Below are 26,051 nucleotides of genomic sequence, written 5' to 3'. Positions count from 1 at the left end.
TCTGTATGATAGATTTCCAGCTTGATAAATTTATATCATTAAAAATAATCCTTAAAGAGACCTTCCTTTCTGTCATAAAAATATAATCACAGCCTACTGTCTGTGCAATTCCACTTTCCATCTCTGCTATGTGTTAAGACTTGGTAAGATACAGCCACCGTCAGGTTTCAGAACCGTTCCTTGTCTAATCTTTCTACTTCTCCAGATCTTTGATACAGAACCTGTTAGAATGCATTGCTTACTTTTCCAGTTCCTATGTTTATCTCACTTCCACTCTTACCATCTGTTGTACTGCATTTCCTTCAGAAAAGTGAAAAGTTTTCACAGTGCCCAGAGCTTTCCCTGCAAACAATGCCCTTTTCCCCTCTTCCTTCCTTCCTTTCTTCGTTTTTTATTTAGTCTTATTTTGTGTTGAGGTCAAACTATTTTAAAGAGTTCACTTTGCAAACATTTCTACAAGGCTGAAGCTCTTATCCAAATAGTTTTGATGGATTTGTAAACATTCCTGCCATTTATTACTGGCTTCTGCCCAAATACACACATTTTGGTGTGTCCTCACTCTTTCAAATTACCTGAAAGCAACATCATAAGAAACAGGCAGTGAGAAACTGTAGCTTATTGAATGTCTTTAAAACAAGGTAATATAATTTCAGTTAGTATAATGAGACTAACATGCTTTCAACATAGCCCCTTACATTATATCAAAACCTCAACTCCTCTTATTACAAAATGGTTTATATTGACAGTCTTTAAAGAAGTACCAAAAGATAGAAATATTTTAAGAACATCCCTAATTCATTTATGTTAGCCTTTTTGTTTATTCGGTTTTGTAAGCACCCTTATTTTTGACTGACACATCGTGTACAGTAAGTGTTTATTAGAAAATGCCCAGTTAAAAAATACCTTGAAAAAGTGAGCTTCATACTTCATATATCTAACCTTCTTCAGATGTTTTCCTCTCCCTCCTTCTACAAGAGTTATATAATAGTGGACATCAGGAAGCAAAATTAGTTCTCTATTTTTATTAAGCACCAATAATGCAAGTTTTAATTTTGTGTTAGTCTTTAGTAGTTTTGTTGACTTTGGCCAAGTTGCTGAGCCTCTGGAAGTCACAGGCAAAAACAGCATCTACCGTGTAGGACAGTAAGCTGATTAGAGATGATACATACACAGGAAGATGTCTGACTTTCGGGAGCAGTCAGCAAATGGACGTTGTTATTACCATTATTAAAATTATTGTAATTGGCACATAGCCCTAATGCCAATCTCTGGAATCTCACTGAATGACAAAAAAGAAGCTGAAACAGCAATCTGCATCCTTTATCAGTATTTACTTTATTGGTGCAACATATTCAGTTATTTTTACTTGACCTTTTAAGGACAACAAAAAGTGGCTGAGTTTATTACTATAATTAAATTCATCGCACCACAGCTTTCTACATTTCCCATTACACAGTCTATGTTTAGGCCTACCAGAGATAAAGATATCCCATCAGGTAATGGGTGGGCAAACACTTTAATATTGCCTGTTGCTTCTCAAATGATAACGAAAACATTGTGAAAAATTTTACATATTAATAAGAAAATCTACATTTATGTGAGAAGATTAAGAGCTTTTTATCAAGCTTAACATGCCTCAAAAATATCTTTAGCAGACTGCACAGTTGAGATCTGTTGGCCAGCTCACAGAAAGAACAATGAATTTAGTTTGTCATATGCTAAACAGTAGTACATATTATCATATGTTACTCATATAAATGACCATGGGTCATTTCAAACGTTGTATAAAATTAATCACTTTAATTTGGTTGCAACTGTTATGATGATATATCTGAAATGAGAGATGAGGTAAGTAGACAAAGCTTTATCTGACCCTTACATAGAACACTGAGTCATGAAGCAAATTTGTATACCTTCCGATTCCATCAAAACCAAGAATATGTTTACTCTCATAAGAACAGAGTTCCTTCGCATGCTCTCCCATTTTCCCAACAATTGTGGTTTTTTAAAAAAATCAATCTCATTCCAAACAAAAACTATGTTTTGGGACTTTTAAGATGGCTATAAAAGAGTGATGCCACAAGGTCATAAGGTATATATTTTTTCAACCTCATGAGATAAAAGCACTTATAGGACACTATTTTTTTTTGTTTTCAGGTGGATTCTCACTCTGTCGCCCAGGCTGGAGTGCAGTGGCATGATCTCGGCTCATGGCAACCTCCTCTTCCCGTGTTCAAGCAATTCTCCTGCCTCAGCCTCCAGAGTAGCTGGGACTACAGGCGTGTACCACTGCCTGTATTTTTTGTATTTTTAGAGATGGGATTTCACCATGTTGACCAGGCTGGTCTCAAACTCCTGACCTCTTGATCTGCTAGCCTCAGCCTCCCAAAGTGCTAGGATTACAGGTGTGAGCCACCGCCCCGGCCTATAGGACGCTAGCCTGTAATTTTACATTCTAAAAAGTATTACTTCTCATTTTGCATGGCTATATGATTTACCTAAGAAAAACTAATGATTTTAAAATAAATTTCAAGAAAAAGAAGAAGTACTGAATCCAGGAAAACAGGCTCTGCCAAGGAACAATAATGTCATGTGGAGGGAGGGGGAGGTGGCGGAGAAGGGAAGGGAGGTTCCTGCCAAGCAAAGCTGGGGGCTGTTCAATCAGCCCTATCAGTGCTCCATCAGTGTCTCCACTCCAGCCAAATCCAGAGAAAACAAGGAGTCAAAGATTCAGGTCAATAAGCTTACAGGCGATTTGCACAAACAGTTCCTCCAGCAAGGTAAAAAACAAAGTCATATTGGCTTTTCTTTTTTATTCCTTCTCTTTGAACTCCCTGGTCCAAACACACCCTGGAAATGTCAATGTTATATGCAAGAATTTAAAGAGCTGAGCTTCTTAATCCCGTTAAGAAAAAAGGAAAAAAGTTGCCTGTAAAGGTCCCCTTCCTTATTGAACTCAAAGTGATTATGGTAGAGCTGTCTTATGCAGTTTCTGATTCCAGTTACTCAAGCATCAGAGGAGGCAAAAACATGTCATTAAAGGCATAACCAAGGAGGAAAGAAAGCATGTTCATTGAAAGGATTTATAAAATATAGCAAAATAGACTTTCTGAACTAAAAGTAATAATAAACTGAACATAAGAAAACAGGAAACAAAATACTATGATGTTTGACATGGGATCAAATGAAAAACAACGGTTACTACTCCCACAGCCAAAACTGCATAAAGATACAGTTAAAAAAGCATTCTTTTCGTTATTAAGACTCTAGACAAAACTTTTGTTGCTTTACCTTAACATTCAGGGACCAGGGGCAGGGAGGGATTAATGCCAATGACCTCAACTTAGATTTGTTACAGGTAACAAGGAGGAATATGGCTTTTCCTCTGTTATTTCTTAATCTTTAAACAAAGCCACAAAACTACAGGAACCAACAGAAAGAAAGGAGGATGGGAGGAGGGGGGAAACATTTCAATGAGCCTGGAAGCCTATCGGCAGAAGAAGTTGAGTACGATGATGAAACTGGTTCTACTTCTCTGCCTCTTGATCTTTCTAATTCAAGACTGTGGAAAGACATAGAAAACACAAACCCAACTCTGCTATTATGGAAGGGAACAAAGTGACTCATATCATCCTCAAACACCCCCAAACTGCTGTTCTGGAAACCACATTAATGAGCTACAGATGGAGTCTCATCAAGCCCTTGGCTTCAGGGATAATTCTGATTGGAGTTATCTGTATCCCCTGACAGCTTCCCCATTTTACCTGTTTCAGTTTCCTGCTTAACCTTTCCTTTCTGCAGGCCTTTCTTCTCCAGGCGTATACAAACTATGTCGTGGCCATGTCTTACCGCAACTCTCTTCTGCGGCTCACACACTATAGTTTCTTTCCACAATTCTGTTCCTGAAGGCTTCCATAGTAGTGGGAATCCAACAGATTCCAAGAGCAGCAGGTTCTACAGGTATGACAGTGCCTCTTCTGCTCCCCAGCTCTCTGCTGTCCTCTTCTGGCTTCCTATAACACTAACCTCATAGGTACTGCAGACTTGACTCAGTACTGGAAGCTCATTCCTTTCTCTCAAGTCTCCAATCAAAGTTCACCTTCCCCATCGCTCTTTATGAAATAGCATGTGTGTGCACACTATTTCACTCTACCAACTTTGCCTGCTTTATTTTTCTTCATGATCCTCTACCTCACCGAACTTTATAAAATGTGATTCAATTGTTTATTGCCTCTCTCTCTCTCCTCCTGAGAGTGGGGACTGACTTTTGTCTAAGGCTGTATCCCAGTTCTGAGAAGAAGGTCTGGCAAAAAGCAGATGCTTAATATAGGGGTTGAGTTGTATTGAATTTGACCTAGTGAACAGAAGTGAAAGTTTCTGCCAGTCCTATTAAGTATCTGATTATGTTTGCTTTCAATTGGTATTAATTACTTATGGGGCTAACATTAAATCCAAGTCTGAATAACCCAGGTTTTTATTCTATTTTCTTTAATATGCTTTACATTTTTTATGTTAAAGAATCTTTAAAATAACCTTTGCTTTCTGCACACTATGTGGACTCTTTTTGAATGTAGTGAGAATTTCCATTGTTACACCATATATCTTTCCTTATTTTATGTATTTCCATCATGACCCCTCTTTTTAAACCTAATATTTCCAGACTGAAGAGGTCTAATTTTAGTTCATTTCTCTAGGGCATTATTATACCCAAGAATGTCTCTGACCATTCTTCATATCTAGATGCAAGGAAGAGGCATAAAGATTTTTCGTCTTCCCAAAGCAACTTTGATAGCATCATTTTCCCTTCTGGCCTTTATTTTAAAAGCATAACATCAGCAAACAATTTGTAAGGACCCTTTTTAACTTTTCTAGATAATCATTGTAGATAATTCAAAGTTGACTTACATGTAGTTTCTTTGGAGTTATCTTTGTTTTTTGTAATTCAATACGTTTTGGGGGAACAGGTGGTGTTTGGTTTCATGAATAAATTCTTCAGTGGTGATTTCTGAGATTTTGGTGCACCCATCACTTGAGCAGTGTACACTGTTCCCAGTGTGTAGTCTTTTATCCCTCACACCCCTCACCTGAGTTATCTTTTTTATATAGCATTACATTCTACTAGCAACCAGTGACATTGATCTGATTCTTCCTGTTCACACATTTTGTGACATTCTCCTGGAATTTATCCCAAAACATGTTTATTTCACTTTACAATTATTAATTAGAACTGCTCCATGCCAATCCCACTCTGAAACTCACTGTCTTTGAGTTTATCCAAGAATTGCTCATATATAGGCATTCCCACCTGCCAGTAGTGGACATAACTACAAACTCCCGAGGTTGCTTTCCAGACCACCTATATTTCTGTTCATATTGGTTTGCTTAGTTCTACAAATACACTGATGTACTTCCATGTCTGGCACATAAACCAGAAGAAAGGCAGACAAAATAACTGAAACGAAAATTTCAGTACCACAGGAAATATGTAGCACTTATGGACTGAGTCTTGATGTCTTCATCATCTATAAATTCAAGGAAATAATTTTGCTTGTTTCCTTCCTCCCAGAGATACTGTAAGGCAAGATGCCACGTACTCTAAACTCATAAACAAAAGATGACAATGTAAATTGAAAGTATTGCTTTATATTTTGTTAAAATGTTTAAAATCTAAAGGTATCAAAGTAAATTTCAAGTAGCATCTTTTTATCAACATAGTTCATTTCATTTCAAAGAAATGAAAAATAGGAACATGAAATGTGCAATTAATCCAAAATAAAAAGAGACATAGGAAATGCCAATAGAATTGCCAGGTTCAAATTTTAAGCATGCAACTACAACAAGGGTATCTCTGAGATGGACTTATATAATTAAGAATTTTATACATTAATGCTAACATAAAATTCTGACCAACAATCTCGGACATTTCTGTGGAATCTTACATTATAAGAGTGATTTGGGTCTTATTTAATCACATTGTTTATAATAACTAGAAACTTTACTAATATTAGTAAATGCAACTTTGAGACTTGTAGAAAAACTTGCCCTTCAACAAGAACATAGATAATATCAGTGTGGAACTGACAAAAATGTTACAATAATAAGAGCCATTGAAGAACTATAATTTTAGTTCATCACTGAAAATATCCTGTATAATAGAAATGCTCAATTTCAAAAGGAAGTAGAAACTTTATAATAAGCTATGTCTTCAGAAATGTAGAGTTTTTCTTTAAAAAAGTTATGATAACATATGACTGGTTTTATATAAAATGCAGTTGCTAAAATATGACTAAAAATATGTAGTAACTCTATGTTTATCCTCAGTATGCTCCCCTGATAATGTGTCAAAATTTCTTGTTTGGAGAACTTAGACCTTCTAGCCACATTTTTTGATCTGAACTTTTAAGATATCCTTTGTTTAACAAGAAAAAAACATTCAATTTACAAAATTTTTATGCTTGGGACCCATATAATTAACTAGGTAACGGGTAAATTTTGGTCATGGGTAGCCTTTAGACCAAGAAACTTCCAAATAATCCAATTCATTTTCCAGTAAATATCAACAATTTTTAAATTGTCATAAATGATTTAAACTATGTGCAAAAAAAAAGTTTCATTAATGAACCCAAGATATTATTATTATTATTTTTTTCTTTTTGAGACGGAGTCTTGCTCTGTCGCCCAGGCGGGCATGCAGTGGCTCAATCTCGGCTGTCTGTAACCTCCACCACCTCCCGGGTTCAAGCAATTCTGTCTGCCTCAGCCTCCCAAGTAGCTGGGACTACAGGCACCCACCACCACACCCAGTTAATTTTTGTATTTTAGTAGAGATGGGGTTTCGCCACATTGGCCAGGATGGTCTCAAACTCCTGACCTCAGGTGATCCTCCTGCCTCAGCCTCCCAAAGTGCTTGGATTACAGGCGTCAGCCATCGCGCCCGGCCTAAAAATATTTTTCTTCAGAGGAACATGTCTTATTTGCTTTTCCAGTAATGACACTGGCATTGTTAACCATTTAAATACTTCTACCTTTTTTTTTTTTTTTTTTGAGATGGAGTCTCGCACCCGTCGCACAGGCTGGAGTGCGGTGGTGCGATCTCAACTCACTGCAACTTCTGCCTTCTGGGTTCAAGCAATTCTCCTGTCTCAGCCTCCCGAGTAACTGGGATTATAGGCACCCACCACCACACCCGGCTAATTTTTGTACTTTTAGAAGAGACAGGGTTTCGCCGTGTTGGCCAGGCTGGTCTCCTGACCTCAGGTGATCCACCCGCCTCAGCCTCCCAAAGTGCTAGGATTACAGGCGTGAGTCACCGGCCTGGCAACTTCTACTCTTTTAATTGCTAATCTGTCCTCTTCCTCACAACTGGCAATAAAACATAATTATGCGTCACTGAGAAAAATTGAGAATTTCAACAGAAAGATTAGTTTCTAATTTTCCAGAGAGAAAATATTCTCTTTCCACTGTGGCTCATCAACTTAAGTGAAGAATGGATAACACTCCTTGCATGACCTCAAGGGATGAAAAATCTATCAAAGAGTTGTCTTTCTTTTGTACCAGTTCCAACTGACTTCAGTGGGAATTCCCTGGTCACACATTCTGCAAGAGTAAAATAATGAAATTCTTTTCCTATCAATAGTAATATTACTATTTATCCTGAAAAATATCATGTGAAAACAGGAATTGTTATTCCCACCCATTATGACCTTCTACTTTCAAACTAAACATTACAGAATTATAATACATATATGTTATATATTATTTAATACGGTCTCTATATCATATACTAAATATTATTTTGTGTACATCTGACATTAAACATTTTTCCAACTGTTTATAAAAAAATTAATAATAATATCTACTGAATCTTGTTCAGAACAATTGTAATTTAATGTTTTTTCTTAATTCCTAAAAGTCTGTCATTATTTTTCATGAGTTAGGACTCTGATTAGTATAGCTGGAGTGACTGTCCTAAGACCATAGTTACATCCTCATGTAAGCATTTGCCATAAATCTATTTTCTCCCAGGAAATTACTACCTTAAAACTTTCTTTGAAAGTTTAATGAAAAGTTTAATGAAAGAGTAAGAGTAAAGAACCCTTACTCTTTCATTAAATATAGCCCTTAACCAGAGATCGTCCCAAAATTTGCAATTCATACAGAGTAATACCTATCATACTGCCTTCCTGGATGAATTAAATTGACAAAAGGTATAAATCCATACGTTAACTCTTTTATTCACTTTCTAACTCTCAATTCCTCTCTTTATTGCAACATCACAACATAAGGTAGGTCTTCTACAATGCACAAAAGGATGTATTTCCTAATAAGAAAAAAAATTGAGATGTCTTCAAACATAAATTTAAAAATTATCCATCTCCAGACAGCTTAGATTTATTGCCATGGCTACATATCATCAATTTAATGGTTCTAGCAACTAAGGAAAATATTAATTTGGCTTAAAATCTGAGTCAACACTAGGAAAAAAGGCTATTCTGTTCATACTTTTCTCATTTTCAATTAAAAATCTCTGATGTAGGAGACAAGGACCATGCTACAAGTTATCTTGAGGTCTACATGGTTAAGGAGGTTTTTTGAATTTCAGTGTGTCCAGGTGCCATTCTGTTTCCAAAGTTTTAGAGCCAGGGGTTCTACTGACCACAGGGATGGGAGCTGACTGACATCTTTTGTTTCTGACATTTTTTTGTTGACACCATCAACAAGAGAAAATGATACTGGAACTTTTAATGATTAAATATATACATGGCCACCAAGATATGTGAATTGACATTTTTTTGAGAAGCTACATTGGCACTCTTGATTTGAGACTATGAAGTCTGATTAACAAATTCAAACATACACACACACAAAAGTCCACTTTATTATATTTATCTGCATAAAAAACAAACATGTCTGAATAAAAATGGTGCATACACAAACACAGACAGACATACAGAAACATACACTTCCAGTCAAGCCCTCTGCAAAAGCAGCTGTTCTAAACCAAGAAAGTGATCCAAGCATTTGTGAAAACGGTACATTGGTGCAGGAGATAAAAGACTTGCAAAACAATCTGATAAAAATAAATATATAAGAATCATGAGAAACCTTAAACTGACTTATGAAAAAAGTAAACAAATGAGTATATATGCTCCATGAGAACAGTCACTGGCAAGGCCATCTGGCTCCAAATCATGGCTGGAAATAAGCTGTGATATGTCTCAAGTGCTTCTTGGATTATATTGTTAATGTGTCAAAAAAGTATCTAGAATGGAGAAAGAATGTATATTTTTTTATTTGACAATATCCCCACAGCACCATCCTCACCGTTGAAAGTCAACATTAAACACCTAAAGCATTCGGTTTTCAAAAGGAATGAGATGGAACCTTAGTTGAGAACTCTCTGACTCATTCAGTGCTAATATTTAATGCCTAATTTAGTGCCTTGCAAACAATTAACATTCAATAAATTCTTGTTGAAAGAATGAATGAATAAATGATCAACATTAAATATATCACAGTTAATTGGCCAATAACATGAAGAATATGCATAGTTAATTGGCCAATCAACATGAAAATATTTGTTTCAATATAAAAAATTACTGGTTATTACAGTGGAGTTACTCATGTCCCTCGAAATAAAATTTTATGTTTAAAAAAATCTGCACTTATTTTCAGACGGCTGAATTATGTGTCAGCACTCTGAGGACTATTATGCATTTTTTTAAAACATTACAAAATCATTTAAGTGGACTCACATATTACATCCAACCATCAACAATTACCTTTGTTACAAAAGTATTCCACTTCTTCGCAGCTCAGATTTTCAGGCCCAAATTCTGTGGAAAAGCTTTCCTCCAGTGGAAAGTCTCCTTTGGAGATGATGTCTGTTTCCTCTGATGGACATTCTTCTTCCTCATCTTCAATGGCATCTTCAAGCGGCCCTTGAAAAAGAATCAGGGACACTGTACCAAAAATATCCAAGGAAGACAGTGAAATAAAATCCTTAAATAGAGCCTTTTTTTGTTACAGTGGTGAGAAAAATAATATACTCTAAGTAGTACCACCAAGGGGACTCACAAAAGATAATGCCACATCCGTATATACAAGAAACAATGACCTATGATGAAAGATCCAAGGAAACCAGTGTCAGAAGTTATAACATAGAAAGCAACCTGCATCTCCATTGCGTCCCCACCCCCAACCTCAAGCCCCAAACTTATTTTTTTGATTCGCTCTTTAAGAGCAAAACTGTGCACTTTATGTTCATTTGTTAGAATTAACTGCCTGGTAAAGAGTACAAGTCTCTTTTACACTGTTGTACAATTTTACCTGAGATTTTAATAAAGATTTAAAGTAATTGAATGCATTTTAATTGAACTGAGATTTTAATAAAGTCTATACTTTTAAAAATCCATCTTAAGAGTGGATTCTGAGAAAAGATTTCATTATATGTGTTTGAGGCTTGAAGAAAAATTACATATTTCTCTCCCTGATGAAAGCATAACCCTATTCATAATTAATTGAATTTTTTCTGAAATGAAAAGTGGTTTTCTAATGAAAAAATGTAATTTGTATTTATGTGATACTTTTTCAGTAATAAAAATACAACTCCCTTGGAGAGAATGAGAGTGAGGTGCGCTACATTAATGGACCTATTTTATTGAAAGGAAAGGGAGGGCTGGATTTGTTCAGACCGATCTGAAGTGGACTACATGGGAATACCACTGGGCTGATTGTGAATTTCTGACTGCCTCTAAAGAATCAAAGTAACCAACTCATTTTAATAAGTAGAAACTGCATTTGCTCCTAAAGAAGTGATGTGGCATTTTATCCAAAGAACACAATTATGGTAATTTGTACTAATTGTCACTCATGGCAGCAGTCCCATCAGACAGGCTAAATACTCAAAGCTCAGGCAGCCTCTCACTCTCACTTTTTAGAAATGTCCTAGGAAATTTCCAGAGCCTAAGGAGCAATCTTATAAATAATTTAAAATAGTGCATATACTACAATTTATATATATATGTAGATAAATAAGAATAAGTATCGTATCTAGTGTTTCCCCAAAAAGCAAGTTGTAAAAGGACTAAATTCATATGACACCTTGGCATAGACAGAATAATTGGATAGGTTTAAATGAAGGGACATCCAACTAAAAATTTCTTAGAGTCTCTTTGTCCTTTAAAAAAAATGTGTTTTACCTTTCCTTTTTCAAAAGAGCAAATGTTAAGAAGAAAAGGATGCCCTAATTCCAACTCTGGTCATATGGTGTTTTATTATACATTCCATATGCTCAAGGTAGAAGGTTAAAAGAACCATGGATTTTGTTTTTGCACCAACCACATTCAAAAGTCATGCATCTCATATTAGATTTTATCTTATTAACTGTTTCAAGTTTAAAATGTATAATCTTTCACCTTTTAGAATAATTATGTCAAAGAGCAAGACAAGCAAAGAATATATAAAACAGTAAGAATGTAAAATATTACAATCCTTAAATCATTTATTTGATAATTTCAAAAGACAAGTTAAATTATTAATGCTAAGTCTAATGAGAACTATAATATAATATTTCCCTTATTTTTTTTTCAAAAAATGTAATTATAACAACAAATTTGATCAAAAGAAGACATGAGCTATATCATTTGTTTCATGTAAGAGTTTCAAAGCACTTTCTATTTTTTTATTTGTATAATTTAAGGGGCACAAGTGCAGTTGTGTTACATGGATGTACTGTGGTATGTATACAAAATGAAATACTATTCAAAGCACTTTCTTACATGATCTTTAAAATAATCCAGTGAAGTAAGTATGAGAATTATGACTATTTTCATTTTGTAGATTTGAAAAATGAAGTTCACGAGGTTAGTTAACTAGAATAAGGTTTCCAACTGATAAGTGAAAACGTCAATGTGAAAATTTAAGATTATTATTATTTTTTGAGAAATGGTCTGGCTCAGCTACCCACGCTGGCATGCAGAGGTGCAATCACAGCTTGCTGCAGTTTCAAATTCCTGGGCTTAAGTGATCCTCCCACCTCAGCCTCTGGAGAAGCTGGGACTACAGGCATGAGTCAAGAGATTTTAAAAATACTTTTAATTAATATACTACTATGCAAACCACTCTTTGGTAGTTATAAATGCATTGCTTCAGAAACAAAACTATAAAACATAGGTAACTTAGAAAATGGTCAATTCATATTAACATAATTATTTATTCATAGATGCTTATGATCTAGTCTTTAAAAATGGAAAACTCTCTTGCTGCTCTTCGCAAATTACTGAAAGTCAACCAAAATATTAGACACCTCCCCAAAGTCAGAAAGATAGTCTTATAGACTTATCAAAAATAAAATAATTACTATTATTTTTATTTACATAATTTATACCCACACTAAATCAACATGTAAAGTAGCTTTTAATAGCAGTTATAACAGAAATTACAATATATACTTCTTTTGAAATATATACTTCTTTTGGAATATATACTCTGAGTTTTACTAATGAAAAGTAAAGCTCCAACAGATATTTTCATATATAAAATATGAAAAATATAAAAATAAGTCTTTTTTTCTGGATGCTCTTCAATTATAAAAGCCTGTATATAATAAAAAGAATGTATACATATTATACAATGTTTAACTAACAGTAATATATATGCTTTCCTTTTACAAAATGAAATTCTAGACATAGGTACTTTTTTTAGAAGAGGATTTACTAAGAATAATACGTAATGAATAATTGTTTTAAATATTCAATGACAACAAATTGGCTTCAATAGTATGATATCAATTTAAATTTAATCATTGTATTAAAAATTATATTGAAATGCTCATGGGAAAATGTGAAAGAAAAATGTACACATAAAGCATTTTTTTATTCTTAAATGTCAAAGTCATGTTATGGCAATTTTATATATATACAAATACATATGTATATTTATATATACATAATCTTTTATTTATCAAGGTTTTTGATAAGATCTTAATATTATCTATTCCAGGGTTGTTTTATTTTACATATTGGCTATTCCTTTGCAATTCCAAGCATGGAATTAAAAAGAAGCACCTATATGTTTAAAAATGAATTATCAAAATTCAAATAAAAGGTGAACAATACTAAGCTCATTTGTTCAAAATTTTTTGAACATGAGATCTCATTGCCAATATTTAAAACAGGCCATAGGAAGGTCATTTGATGACCAACTTGTATTTCTTCCAAAGCAAGTGTCAGCTTTATATAATTACTGTACTTTAAAATGTGAAATAACTAACCATTTCTTTAGCTATGCCATCAAATCAGGCTTTGGGAAAAAGGTTTCTTTTAAAATGCATAATATTTATGGTTTAAGATCAGATCTCACTCTACTCTCTACATTGCATGTTTCTTTAACAGGGAAAACCTTACAGATAATCGGTGGCCATAAACTAACATTTTAAAAGGGTAAGAGACACTTGAAGCACAAGTACAATTAATAGCACCAATGAAGGAGGGAATGAAGGAAACTCCTGTGTATGGATTAGTGGGCACAGAAGTCCACTTCAGAAAAATCACCACACATAATTTGACACAAATAATAATATCTACTCAGAAAAGGCTCACGACCGAGCTCCATGTGCCCTCATGGAGAAAATTACTTCTGATTGAGGCCACTTGGCAGGCAAGTGTGAGGAAATCTGAATTTCAGCTCTTCAATTGCTTCTGATTTATAGATATTCAAACACACTCACCAGAATTAATAGTCTCAATGTTTATAAATATGAATATTTACCTCATTTAAAAATGCTAGTGATTAGTTTTACATCCTCAAGCTATGAGCACAGTGGTGCTATATGTTAGTCCCATAACACTGTTCATTGTCTCTCAGAATAAATGAGTAAACATCTTCTCATATTCTATACTGGTTGAACAATGAGAATAACTGGGAAATTCTGGTGAGTGCAAAGTAGTACTGAGTACTTCCATTTTCAGAGAAGAGAGGCAATTGTGTACTCAGGACCATTTGAATTGGCCACAGCTACCTTTGCACTCTGGAGAGAAAGTGGAAGATAAGAAGGGAAGTGTAGATTCACCACACCTGACGATGCTGATGGACAGCCCAATGTACAGTGAAGCTTTTCATCTAGTCAGTACCAACAGCTGCACTGTGCAATCTGGGCCTAAGGTGGGTATATCGGATGATTTTTCATTTGGTGGTTGTTTCAATGATCTGCAGTTTGTAAATGACAAATGGGGCATTAAAGATTAAATAGTCTAACCCTATACACTGGTAATGTAATAGCTGAATAAAATGAAATTTTAAAAAGTGGATTTGCATGGTTAAGAAGCAGTTAATGGAGCACTTAGTCCCCCAGATAAATGAATTTATAAGAAAATTATTGCTACAATTTCAGGGGGTTAAAGAAATCCCTGAAATGCATCCATAGCCACTGGAGTAAGAGCTAGAAGGTGACAAAGAAAATTTCAGAAAAAAAAAGGGGGGGATGAGAAAACATATAGGCATTCTGAGGAATAAGGATGAAAATGATGCAAAATAAGCAAAACAATGAGAAAATGCAAGAAATGATAAAGAACAACATAGTAAATATTAAGTCAAATACATATGTCTTTCAACAGACATTGTCTCAATAATAACTTTCTACTTTGGTAGCCTACTATAAATGGAACAACAATCCTCACCTAAATGTCAGATTGTCTTTGTTCAGGTAAATTCAAAGCACTTCAGAATAAGAAGCATCTAAGATGAAATTAAGTTCTACAAAAATTAATATACATTATCATGTATTAATAGGGGAAAGAAATGCCAACTTCTATGGTTCTGATATAATATCCCCCAAAAGGGATCTTTTCTCTTAAACAGTTATTGGCATTAATGTATTATACATTACTCTAGCTTGACATTGCATGCCTTTTGATTAAAACAAGACACTCTGTCATTATGGAACTACAGAAAGCATTCAATCTCCTCTTCATGCATTAATATTCTAAGCATTCTAGAAGCTGCACAAGACTAGCCACCTAGCAAAATGAGATTGTTTCAGAATACTGGGCAGCCTTGATTGCAACTGACAGGTGGGATGAAAGTCACATTAAAATATTATCATTCCCAATAATTACAATAATCCATCACAGTGTGCATAGAAATTCCACTAGGTGAGTTTGCCCCAAAAACACACAAATATTTCCAAACCTTTTTATTCCAGAGCTTCCCAATGTATTCCATTTTGGATCATTTTAATATCAGATAGCATTATTAATATTAAAAATTAAAATTTTCATCACAAACTTTATGTCATTTTACTTGTGCACAGAACAAAGAATCTATGTCAATGGGATACATTTCTCGAGATCTTAATCAATGAAAATGAAAATGGTGGTGTTCTCCCAAGTTGCCAGCTCCTGTTTTATGCTCTTTTAAACTCTTTTTCAAAAGGTCCAACTCACACAAAGGAATGGACAGGCAAAGAAAGATCTCCAATGTATATAAAACAAAAGGAACCTCCAAATCATACAATTGAAGAAACATACATATATATTTAAACACAAGATATATGTATATGTGCATGTGTGTGTATATATATATATAAAATGTTTGAATTGTGACATCATAATCGAGCCACATTTGTCAAATGATGCTACCTTTCAAAATATAAATATAAAAAGGGATAAACAAATTCTGCTTCATGATTAATATATAAATACACAAATATATCAAAACTCTACATAGGTATACTCTATTTTAGTTGATAGGTAAAAGGAGTTAAAATATAACTTTTCATTTTAAACTTGTTACATATTCTATGTGATGAAAAGGAAGGAGTGGACTGACACTAAAATTGGATGACTCCTTGCCTAACAATCTGTATTCTTGGCTTGTATTTCTGTTAATTTCAGGATAACATTCACAAAATACAAAATATAAAGCTCTTCTAATAGGAAAATTTTAGTATGATATGTTCTGTACGTATATATCCTGTTTCTTCAATTAGTATTGGGGAAAAAAATAACCCGACTCTAAATTAAAAAGCTAAATCCCAGGAAAATGTTCCCCTCCTCTCTTAATTATGCAGTAGGAACGTTTCTAGCTTGAAATTACTAATACGTTTTTACTAATTTTATCTGGGGCATATCTTGTGGCTCTTAGTAGTTCCTCTCTCAGAGTTCTCAGCTGCTACACACAGACTTTCTTATGAATCATTACCCTGTAGGCACACCTCAAAATGCTTCTCACTCGGTTCCTATTACATTTGTCTCATGCATATCCCACAGAGCCATTTAATGAGAAGGGGCAGAGAAGAGGGACACTCTTTGGACAGTGCAAACCCATACTAACTCATGTAATTGAGCTTAACAGCAAGAATAAAATCTTATTTCTGTAGTCTAATAAAAAATACTATTTTAAACGAGCAAGTTCTTCCTGCAGTCACTCACTTTTAACAATAGTGGCATCAGGGGATCTAGTAGGAAGGAAACATTTTTATTAATTTTTCTCTTATCTGCCAGAAGAATGTTGATTTTTTTCATTTACATTTGTTGCCTGCAGGTAGCAGACCAGAGAATCATATGGTAGAAATTCTTCTTTTTGATTAATTTCTTTCCATGTGTTATGTTATTTCTTATATATAATTGATTTTGGGCTTTTGCTCATAGCTGTACATCTTTTTTATATCTGTACCAACTGCTGTCCTTCAATCAAGAAAGTTGAAGGAAATTACCTGAATTTTGTTAAGTTTATTAAAAACGAGATCTGTGAATATTTAAATTGAGTTTTGAAATGTTAATGCAAAAAAAGATATTAGAGAATTTTTAATGGAGAATTCAATTTGACCACACGCCATTGAAAAATGAAGGGGAAGGGGTCAGGTCTTATTCAAATTGTTTCTTTAGGGAGAAAAAAATGTACTCTTTAATCTTATAAAAATGGAGTAATATTCTTTGCTACAAAGTCTTTGGCCATTTTTATAGATGGTGGTATTAACAGTTTTTGTATATAAACTTGAAAACAATTTAAATTACGTAAATATTATTCCCCCCGAAATGCCTTGCTTTGAGAACCTTCAAATTAACTGAATGATGCTAACAAGAAAACAATTTTTCTTAGAACATGTGCAAGCCTCGCAAGCAGCAACTAATCTTACACAGTAGATTAAACACTGATATCACAGGAAAAATAAAGTCAGGGGAAGAAATACAGGCAAATTTGAACTAGAATCTCTAATGACTAATTTACTCTCAGGAAGTAACTCAGGCATTGAGAAAATTCAGTTCATTAGTACATGCCTTGTGCATTGACCCAGGAAGTTAGTGACAGAGATGGCATTGAAATTCAAATATTTTGTAATCAGGTCTCAGTCCAGAGTCCTATAAAGTTATCTCAGTCTATTGAAGATGGTAACCCTATCAAGAAAAAAATACAAAAGTATATTCATTACTGAAATGATATATTTTTATATGATTGAGATATATTTCAATAATAAAAAGCTCCTAACAGAAAATAAGTACAAACGATGAAAGGCATTATATATTAGCTTATTCTCTTTTCTTTATGAGAGTTTTATGTATTTATTTATTCATTAACTTATTCATTATCCACTTAAATAATATTTACTGAGGATGCTAAACATGGTAGGCACTGTGACAAGCACTGAGATAACAACAACGTATAAGATGAGATGGCCCCAGACCAAACTGAGTGGATAATCCAGTTAAGGAGACAAACTTTATTCACAAGATATGAGACTGGTGGCAGGGTGGGCAGGAAAGGCTTCTCATATAATATCCTAGATTCCAGCTATCTGTGCATTTTTCTTACTTCCTTTGTTATAATTCTATCTTACCCACATTTGCAACTGAAAGCAGCAAGAATATTACCTTGCATTTAGCCAAGGCACTTAATATTTACCAAAATAAGGATTTTTCAATTGAAGTTAATTATAATAAAGTTGGAGACCAAATCAAAGTGAGAGAATACTGGGCAAATTTTTAAAAAATCTAGACACAGTGTCAAATTATTATTATTTTACTATCGTTGGAGAAAGTTTATCCCACTAAACAGTGTGAAATCCATGGTCTTTTCCTGGCTATTCAGTGTACTCTCACCCTGCTAGAAGTCAGCTTGAAGATGTGAGATAAGATAAGCAGCAATTTTTTTTTCCCCAAAGTGAGAACTGCTACCACAACAAAAACATCAAAAGCATGAATGTAGGACGTTAGATTTTTTTAAAAGCACCTATGAGTAAGAAAGGAAAGGATCTGAACCTAAACACAGAACTCCTTATATATATTATGTGCCATAAATGAATTAATCAAAATCTATAACTTTATAGACTTCTATGAGATACCACATATACACTTTCTTTAGAAATTTCAAAGCACCATCAAAATATTGCTACTATTCTTATCTAACAAACTGCATTCTGCAAAACTATCAAATACGTTTACATCAAAAATTAGTGTATAATACCCTATATGTTTATATAACAAAGTTAAGCTAGTACAAGTAAAAAGGAAGCGATTTCTAAGTTATTTTTAAATATAGGTATAAAAGGATGTTTTAAATGGGGCACGGAGTCTTTTAACTCCAGAATGGATTTATATTTCCTTCTTTTGCTAGAGTGAATCAGACAAGGTACGGGTTAAATTAAAACAACAACAGAAGCAGTAGCCAAACAACACTAAAAAAGGGCTTTGGCGACCAAGTTTCTTAAATCGTTTCATAGAGCAAAGATGAATTAAGAGTGGTCCTTAAAAACATTCAGCATACGTTTCTTTGTTTCATGTGTAACAATACAGTTACATGAAGGAAATGAAGAAAAGATAATCAATTCATTACAAAGATGTGAGGGGGAAACATTTAATTAGAGAAGAAAATCAACAAATCAACAAAAAATTTAGCATCGGGTTTTAGTCATTGCATATGTAAACTTTTTTCTTCTAAATTAATACAATTTGTATCTAGCCCACATTTCATCAAGTAGGTCAATTTCTCTTTTATAATCCTCCATTTTAGAATACCCATTCTGATTCTGCCCTATTAAAGCGATTCTTTTCCTATGCAATTAATTATTGATAAAACATTCCAAAAAGAAATTTTAATAAAATAACTGCTTCCAAAATGATGCCTGGCTTCATTGGCTGATTACAAGCAGTTTATCAGCCCACAGGGTTCTCCAAGTTTGGTACCTGGACCAGCAGCATTAGCATCACCTGGTAATAGCATCACCTGGTAACTTGCTAGAAAGGCAAATTAGAAATGGACCCTACTCCAGGTCTACCGATTTCAGAAACTCTGTGGGATGGGGCCATCAATCTATGTTTTAACAAATGCTGTAGGTGATTCTGATGTATGCTCAAGTTTGAGAACAACTGTGCTGGAATACAAAAGCTATCCCAAAGTCACTTTGTAATAGTATAAATTATATTTATTACACTATTGTCATTTAATACAAAGAGTACAATAAGTTACAGTTTATACAGAGTCCTTTCCTCAATTACGGAGAGACACTTTGTGTACTGCAACTGATGATCTGTAATCAACCTGCCTTTCACCTGGACAAATCCTGACAAGTGGCAGGTTAGGTTTACTCATTTAGTGCTGGTTAATTGTTCTTTCAAATAACGTCAGAGAGTCCAGCAAATGCTCAAATAACAACATTCTTTCAGATGATTCTGGGACAGAATAGACCTGTAGCCACTTCAGGCTGATCTCAAATGTTACTTATACATATCTGCCAAGAGTCCTGGATAATGCAAACAATTGACCAGGATGTTGTTTTACTAAAGAATCTGTGTGGCTATGACATGAAAACAAAGCTAGGGGACAGTATGTCAATTTTTTAAAATTATGGCATGCTGTTTGAGTCTTTTGAAGAGCAAAACCTTCCAACAGCAAAAGCATTCTCTTCATCCCCTCTTTTGAGGGCCTAACATTTCCTGAGACATGAGCAAGGGTACTCTGTCCAAACAGGCAAAGCTCGCTAATCAATTAATGACAATCAGATTGAGGGGACAGGTCCTGGCCAGATCACACACATGTTCCACTGCTCAGTATTCCTCACTCCAATACCTTATTATAATCAGGTTCATGCACAAACCAAGTGTAGTCTGTGGGATTTTACAGGACAGCAACATAGCCAGCCTTCATTGTTAACCCACATACGTGGCTAACAAAATGACATGTCTTAGCACCACCACCACCTTGAACCAAATAGTCAAAGTGAGGGCAACGACAGAAATCTGTTCCATTTTTCACAAATAGGTGTGCCTCCTGCTCCTGGAACACCGCCAGTTTGGCCCTCCTTGCGGGTTTGACACAGTAAATAATGATGAATATTCTAAGCCTGTACAGTCCTGCACACTTGTTCTTTGCACAGCCAGAAAAAAAAATCCTCACATAAAACAAAGCATTGTTGTAGATCCCGCATATTGGTTGGAATACAAACTTTATACAAATTCGCTAATTTCACAGGTGTATGTGTAATTTTCCAAATTTCCATTGTGACAGATCTCTTTCATCTTTAGGGAATGAAGAAAACCTCCGACAGACCCCCAGTTGCAAAACCCTGACAAGACGAAGGGGGCCATGTGAGCAGAGGGGAAAACAAAATCAACATGTTCAATCCGCTCTAATTATAACATGCCCTAGGACACATATCAACATGGAACTTTATTACAAGTGTTCTATGTTGTCATTAAACCACCATAAAGCTACCACAATTCAGTACCAGTGAACATCTCAAGAGGCTCCCAAAAGCACCTCCCTATAAAACATATCTTCAAAAAGACTTTTACTTTATACTAGCACATTAAAAGAGTGTCTAAAGACACAGAGGCACTCGATATAGCTATAATTTTAAGAAGAACACTTACTCTCTGGAGAATTAGGACAGCGGGTAGGGTGTGATAACAAAACTAGCTTGCCCACCCTGCTCAAGCAATCGCAACCTGTAGGAAGCATCTAAGGGCTATCTTAAAAAGAAAATATCCCCTGCCTTTGACAACAAAGCCTACAATAGAATAAAAGCAAGCATCTTTACAGGCAGAAGTTATAGGGTAAGCCAAAAGGTGGAGAGCTCACATAAATGAACTCTCCTCTGGCAGCTCGCAGTACTCCAATACTTGTATCATAAACTCTGCACCAGCCTCCCTGAGACACATCCCTATGCACTCCTGACATAAGTGTCTATATGGCATCATATGCAGGAAGAAAACCAGGCTTAGTAGATTCTTTTCCAATTGAACAGAATTTCATTTTCTCCCTTAAACTATAAGAGTCAAAATGCATTTACCAAATCTGTTGAAGGGGAAAAGTTGTAAAGTTCTTATTTCAATGTTAATTTAATAGCTTCTACTTAATGAAGACCCAGAAACGTTCTCATCAGCAGCTACTCAACCAATAGCCCTCTCTTACTTGAACTGAAAAAAATGCACATCCCTTTCCTCAAGATAATTCCAGAATATTAGATTTGTCAGGACTTACTTAACCTTCAGTGCATTGGCAACAAGTATGGGGGATTTCGCACCTTACTGGATATTTAATTCACGTTGCTCTTAAATCCATGGTTTCTAAGACCTCAGAGACAGACAAATACATTTAACTGGAATAGATCTATGAATAAACATTTTCCTATTTTCAAATAGTTGCCTTAAACATGAATTAATGCTTTTCTTTAGTTTGCTTTTGGTTTGTTTCTGTTACTGTTCTTTGTTGTAATTCTGATTTGCCATTGAGCCACTAGTAACTACAACCAGCATAGTGTAAATAGCGTGAAGTAAAATACATTGGTTTTTATGTGTGAATAATCTTTTTCTAGTTCAGTTATTATTTCCCTGCCACTGTTTAGAAAATCATTCTTTCACCACCCATCCCCTGTTTTGATACACTTAAAATATTTTACTCTTGGCTTATAAAAATATAAACAAGTAAATCCTATCAGCAAATGCAAAAAAAAAAAAATTAGAGCATTTAATCTGATTCCCACCCCACAACCCCCAGCTGTGGCCCTATGCTTTCCGATAGCAAAAAGGAAGGAAATACTCATTCACCTGTTGCCTAGCAGCACACCACACCACACCACCTTCCTCATTCCACTGTTCTACCTTGCAGTCAGGCTAACGTTTGGCTCAAGCCTCAAAAATGTATGGAAGAGTTTTATGAAAACGTAGTCAGGTTCCATCTGCATTTTTAGAAAAATATTATGGTGCCTACTACTGCCTCTGCCATTCACTACTTTATCCCTAGTCGTATCCTCTAGGCCTCCCCTATGTACATTAACTTTATAGTGTGTAATATATTCATGCCGAAAGTTTGATTAAAATGTAGCCTTTCAAGCGCCACTCTCAAAAATTTAGCAGCTCTAGGATAGGACCCAGGAATCAGCACTTTCAGTCTGCCATCCAGGTTATTCTAAGACAGATCCCACATTGGGACACACCAATTTGTTTTCTAAACCTGAGAAGGGTCAAGTGAAGCAGATCTGAGTTATGACCCTCCTTCAGGAGTGTGAGGGTCACAATAAGAGTGGACCATTATCCTGAGTGGTATTGCCTAGGTTTTCTTCTAGGGATTTTATGGTTTTAGGTCTAACATGTAAGTCTTTAATCCATCTTGAATTAATTTTTGTATAAGGTGTAAGGAAGGGATCCAGTTTCAGCTGACTAGCCAGTTTTCCCAGCACCATTTATTAAATAGGGAATCCTTTCCCCATTGCTTGTTTAAAGGACTTCATGTTTAAAACACCAAAAGCAATGGCAACAAAAGCCAAAATTGACAATTGGGATCTAATTAAACTAAAGAGCTTCTGCACAGCAAAAGAAACTACCATCAGAGTGAACAGGCAACCTATAGAATGGGAGAAAATTTTTGCAACCTACTTATCTGACAAAGGGCTAATATCCAGAATCTACAATGAACTCAAACAAATTTACAAGAAAAAAACAACCCCATCAAAAAGTGAGTGAAGGATATGAACAGACACTTCTCAAAAGAAGACATTTATGCAGCCAAAACACACATGAAAAAATGCTCACCATCACTGGCCATCAGAGAAATGCAAATCAAAACCACAATGAGATACCATCTCACACCAGTCAGAATGGCGATCATTAAAAAGTCAGGAAACAACAGGTGCTGGAGAGGATGTGGAGAAATAGGAACACTTTTACACTGTTGTGGGGACTGTAAACTAGTTCAACCATTGTGGAAGTCAGTGTGGCGATTCCTCAGGGATCTAGAACTAGAAATACCATTTGACCCAGCAATCCCCTTACTGGGTATATACCCAAAGGATTATAAATCATGCTGCTATAAAGACACATGCACACGTATGTTTATTGTGGCACTATTCACAATAGCAAAGACTTGGAACCAACCCAAATGTCCAACAATGATAGGCTGGATTAAGACAATGTGGCACATATACACCATGGAATACTATGCAGCCATAAAAAATGATGAGTTCATGTCCTTTGTAGGGACATGGATGAAGCTGGAAACCATCATTCTCAGCAAACTATTGCAAGGACAAAAAACCAAAGACTGCATGTTCTCACTCACAGGTGGGAATTGAACAATGAGAACACATGGACACAGGAAGGGGAACATCACACACCGGGGACTGTTGTGGGGTGGGGGAGGGGGGAGCATTAGGAGATACATCTAATGCTAAATGATGAGTTAATGGGTGCAGCACACCAACATGGCACATGTATACGTATGTAACAAACCTGCACGTTGTGCACATGTACCCTAAAACTTAAAGTATAATAATAATAAAATTTAAAAAAAATCAAAAAAAGAAAGAGTGGACCATTATCTCACATCAGCAAACCCCTGAGGTCATTTTATTCCCTCCATATTTTATGTCTACTTTGCTCAGGAACACCCTTGTCCTACCTGGGGTTCTGGCATATCCCCCAATAGAAAACTTGACTCTAATTCTATAGCATTATTTCCTATGAAGCCTTGTTTCCACGTGTGAACAGACATATGATATCAATTTCACTATTTATTTTACTCATTGCACTTGCCAATTATTCATGTGTCATATGGAGACTTGGCTCATGAATAAACCGTGGGGGAATTCCATTTCATCATGCTTCCCAGAGTTCTTGGAGGGTTAACTGTGGCACAAATGAGGCAGCTCTAAATTAGGTTCTGGAAATCATTATCTGTATTTTTGGATTTGTTTTTACTATATAATAAGTGGCCTGTTATCGGGAGTTACAGTGGAAGGGCAGGTATATCTGATGTTTTTATGAGCTGTTAATGAGTTCAGAATCTAAAATATTCTCAAGAAATCTACCAGGATTCCACACACAGCTACTGAATCTTTCACAAACTTTTGAAAGGCAATATGTGAAGTGGAGAATAAAGTTCAAAGTGTATGTGTATGTATGTTGGGGAAAGTTGCAAAATTGGGAAAGAAGTTCCTTCACTGAGGAGGTTAGAGTTAATTTGACTATTTAACATGACTCGAAGTGAGCTGTCTTAAATTTGGTAAAAGTACTTAAGAACTGCACGGACTGACAAAAAAATAAGGAAAAATTCAGATTCATACATGCTGAGTTAAAATTTAAAAAAGCAACCTCTCCTTTACAATAACATCGTTTATATCCAGGATCACCAAGTAATAAGACGTCAAATAGAATGTGGCAGATCACTAACTCAACCATTAAATCTCAAACAAAGAGGGAAAAAGAGGAATGAATTCGTTCCAATGAAAAAAATTCTAAAATAGGCTAGACAATAAATTCTATTTTCCACAATATATAGCGGTACACTTCCAATATGTTCCAGTGGATGAAGCCGCAAAGCCACTCTCTTAAAAAATCCTCCTGGAACTGGCTGAAGAAAAAGTACTGCACACAGAAGATGAAAGAGAACACATATTCTCAGCTCTGGAAAGAAGCAACTTGTCCTTCAGCTTCTTAAATCATTTTGATATCTCCTTTAAACTGTTTCAGTTTTGACTACCTGTAGTAAGAACCTAGCGCCTAGGGCCAAATCTATGCTGTTGTTGTTGTTGTTGTTGTTGTTGTTGTTGTTGTTGTGGTTGTGGTTGTGGTTTTAACACCAATAACCATCAAAGTCCCTTAGCATCACTAGCCCTCCAAGTATATGGCAATTTTGTTCCGTTTGCAATGCCAGGGAGATCATAAATATTACCAGGAACTATCAATAAGGAGAAAACAGCATGAACTGAGTATCTATCTGTGCCTGGCCAGGAATCACGCTAGACGCTGCACACTGAGTCATCCTAACTTTACCATTTCATCTCTAAGGAGGAGAAATAACCGGCAACCAAGACAAAGCTGAAGGAGATCATAAAAATCCTAAAGTCCATTAATCCTCTGCTTTAGAGCCAGGCTGTATCTCTGTTAAAAATGTATATGTTAAGTGCACCTAGGAGTTGGGAGTTCTAGCTGGAGGAAAAGTGTGGAACATAGGACAAACAACATGCTAATGACTGAAAAAAAAAAGACTCAACTTTCTTCTCCTTAAAATAATTACTTTATAAAATGATTTTTTAAAAATCTACTTCATGTTTTCCATAAGATTTTTGGAGCCCTTCTTACAAATAAACAAAACATAAGAAAAGAAGCACTACAATAAAAATCTACATTTCTACATTTGATAATGCAGAAAAATTGAATTAGTGATGCTGATAACAAATTATGACAAACAGCATGCGAATGCAGAAAATAATAACAACAGATCGAAAAAATGAGAGGTAGTAAAGAAAAACCAGGGAAGATGGATTATAGAGCTGGACCCACTAATAATATATAATCCTACATTTCTGTTTACATTTAACTAAATAGAAAATGGTGAATTAGCAGTAGGTATAACACTAAGAATTTACACATAATTATGAATTTCCAGGCCTGAAGAAAGCCCCCATATTTGAGATTAAGGAAAACAAAATCAACACTAAGTTTATCTTTGTTATATTTTTGAATAGCAAGAGTAAAGAATCATCTTTCTATCCCCCAGTCTACCTTTCTAAACTCAAAACTAGCACTCTACCAAAATAGACCACCTACAAAGAAAAA

General features: G+C 35.1%; 1 protein-coding gene across 3 annotated transcripts in view; it reads right to left on the bottom strand.

Annotated features, from left to right (window-relative positions):
* The window catches only part of ZFPM2 (zinc finger protein, FOG family member 2), a 557,988-nt gene that overhangs the window by 377,451 nt on the left and 154,486 nt on the right, over positions 1-26,051 (bottom strand). For 2 of the 3 annotated variants that reach the window (XM_034966473.3, XM_034966475.4), the window contains exon 2: positions 9,783-9,941. The exons of the other annotated variant lie outside the window; for it this stretch is intronic. In XM_034966473.3, the coding sequence (XP_034822364.1) occupies positions 9,783-9,941 (159 nt within the window). The remainder of the gene's footprint in view (positions 1-9,782; positions 9,942-26,051) is intronic. 3 annotated transcript variants of the gene reach the window in all.

The sequence above is a fragment of the Pan paniscus genome, chromosome 7 (genome assembly GCF_029289425.2).
Source record: "Pan paniscus chromosome 7, NHGRI_mPanPan1-v2.0_pri, whole genome shotgun sequence".
Lineage (NCBI taxonomy): Eukaryota > Metazoa > Chordata > Mammalia > Primates > Hominidae > Pan > Pan paniscus.
The sequence above is the reverse complement of the archived record's forward strand: the minus strand, read 5'-3'. Positions and strand labels throughout refer to the sequence as shown.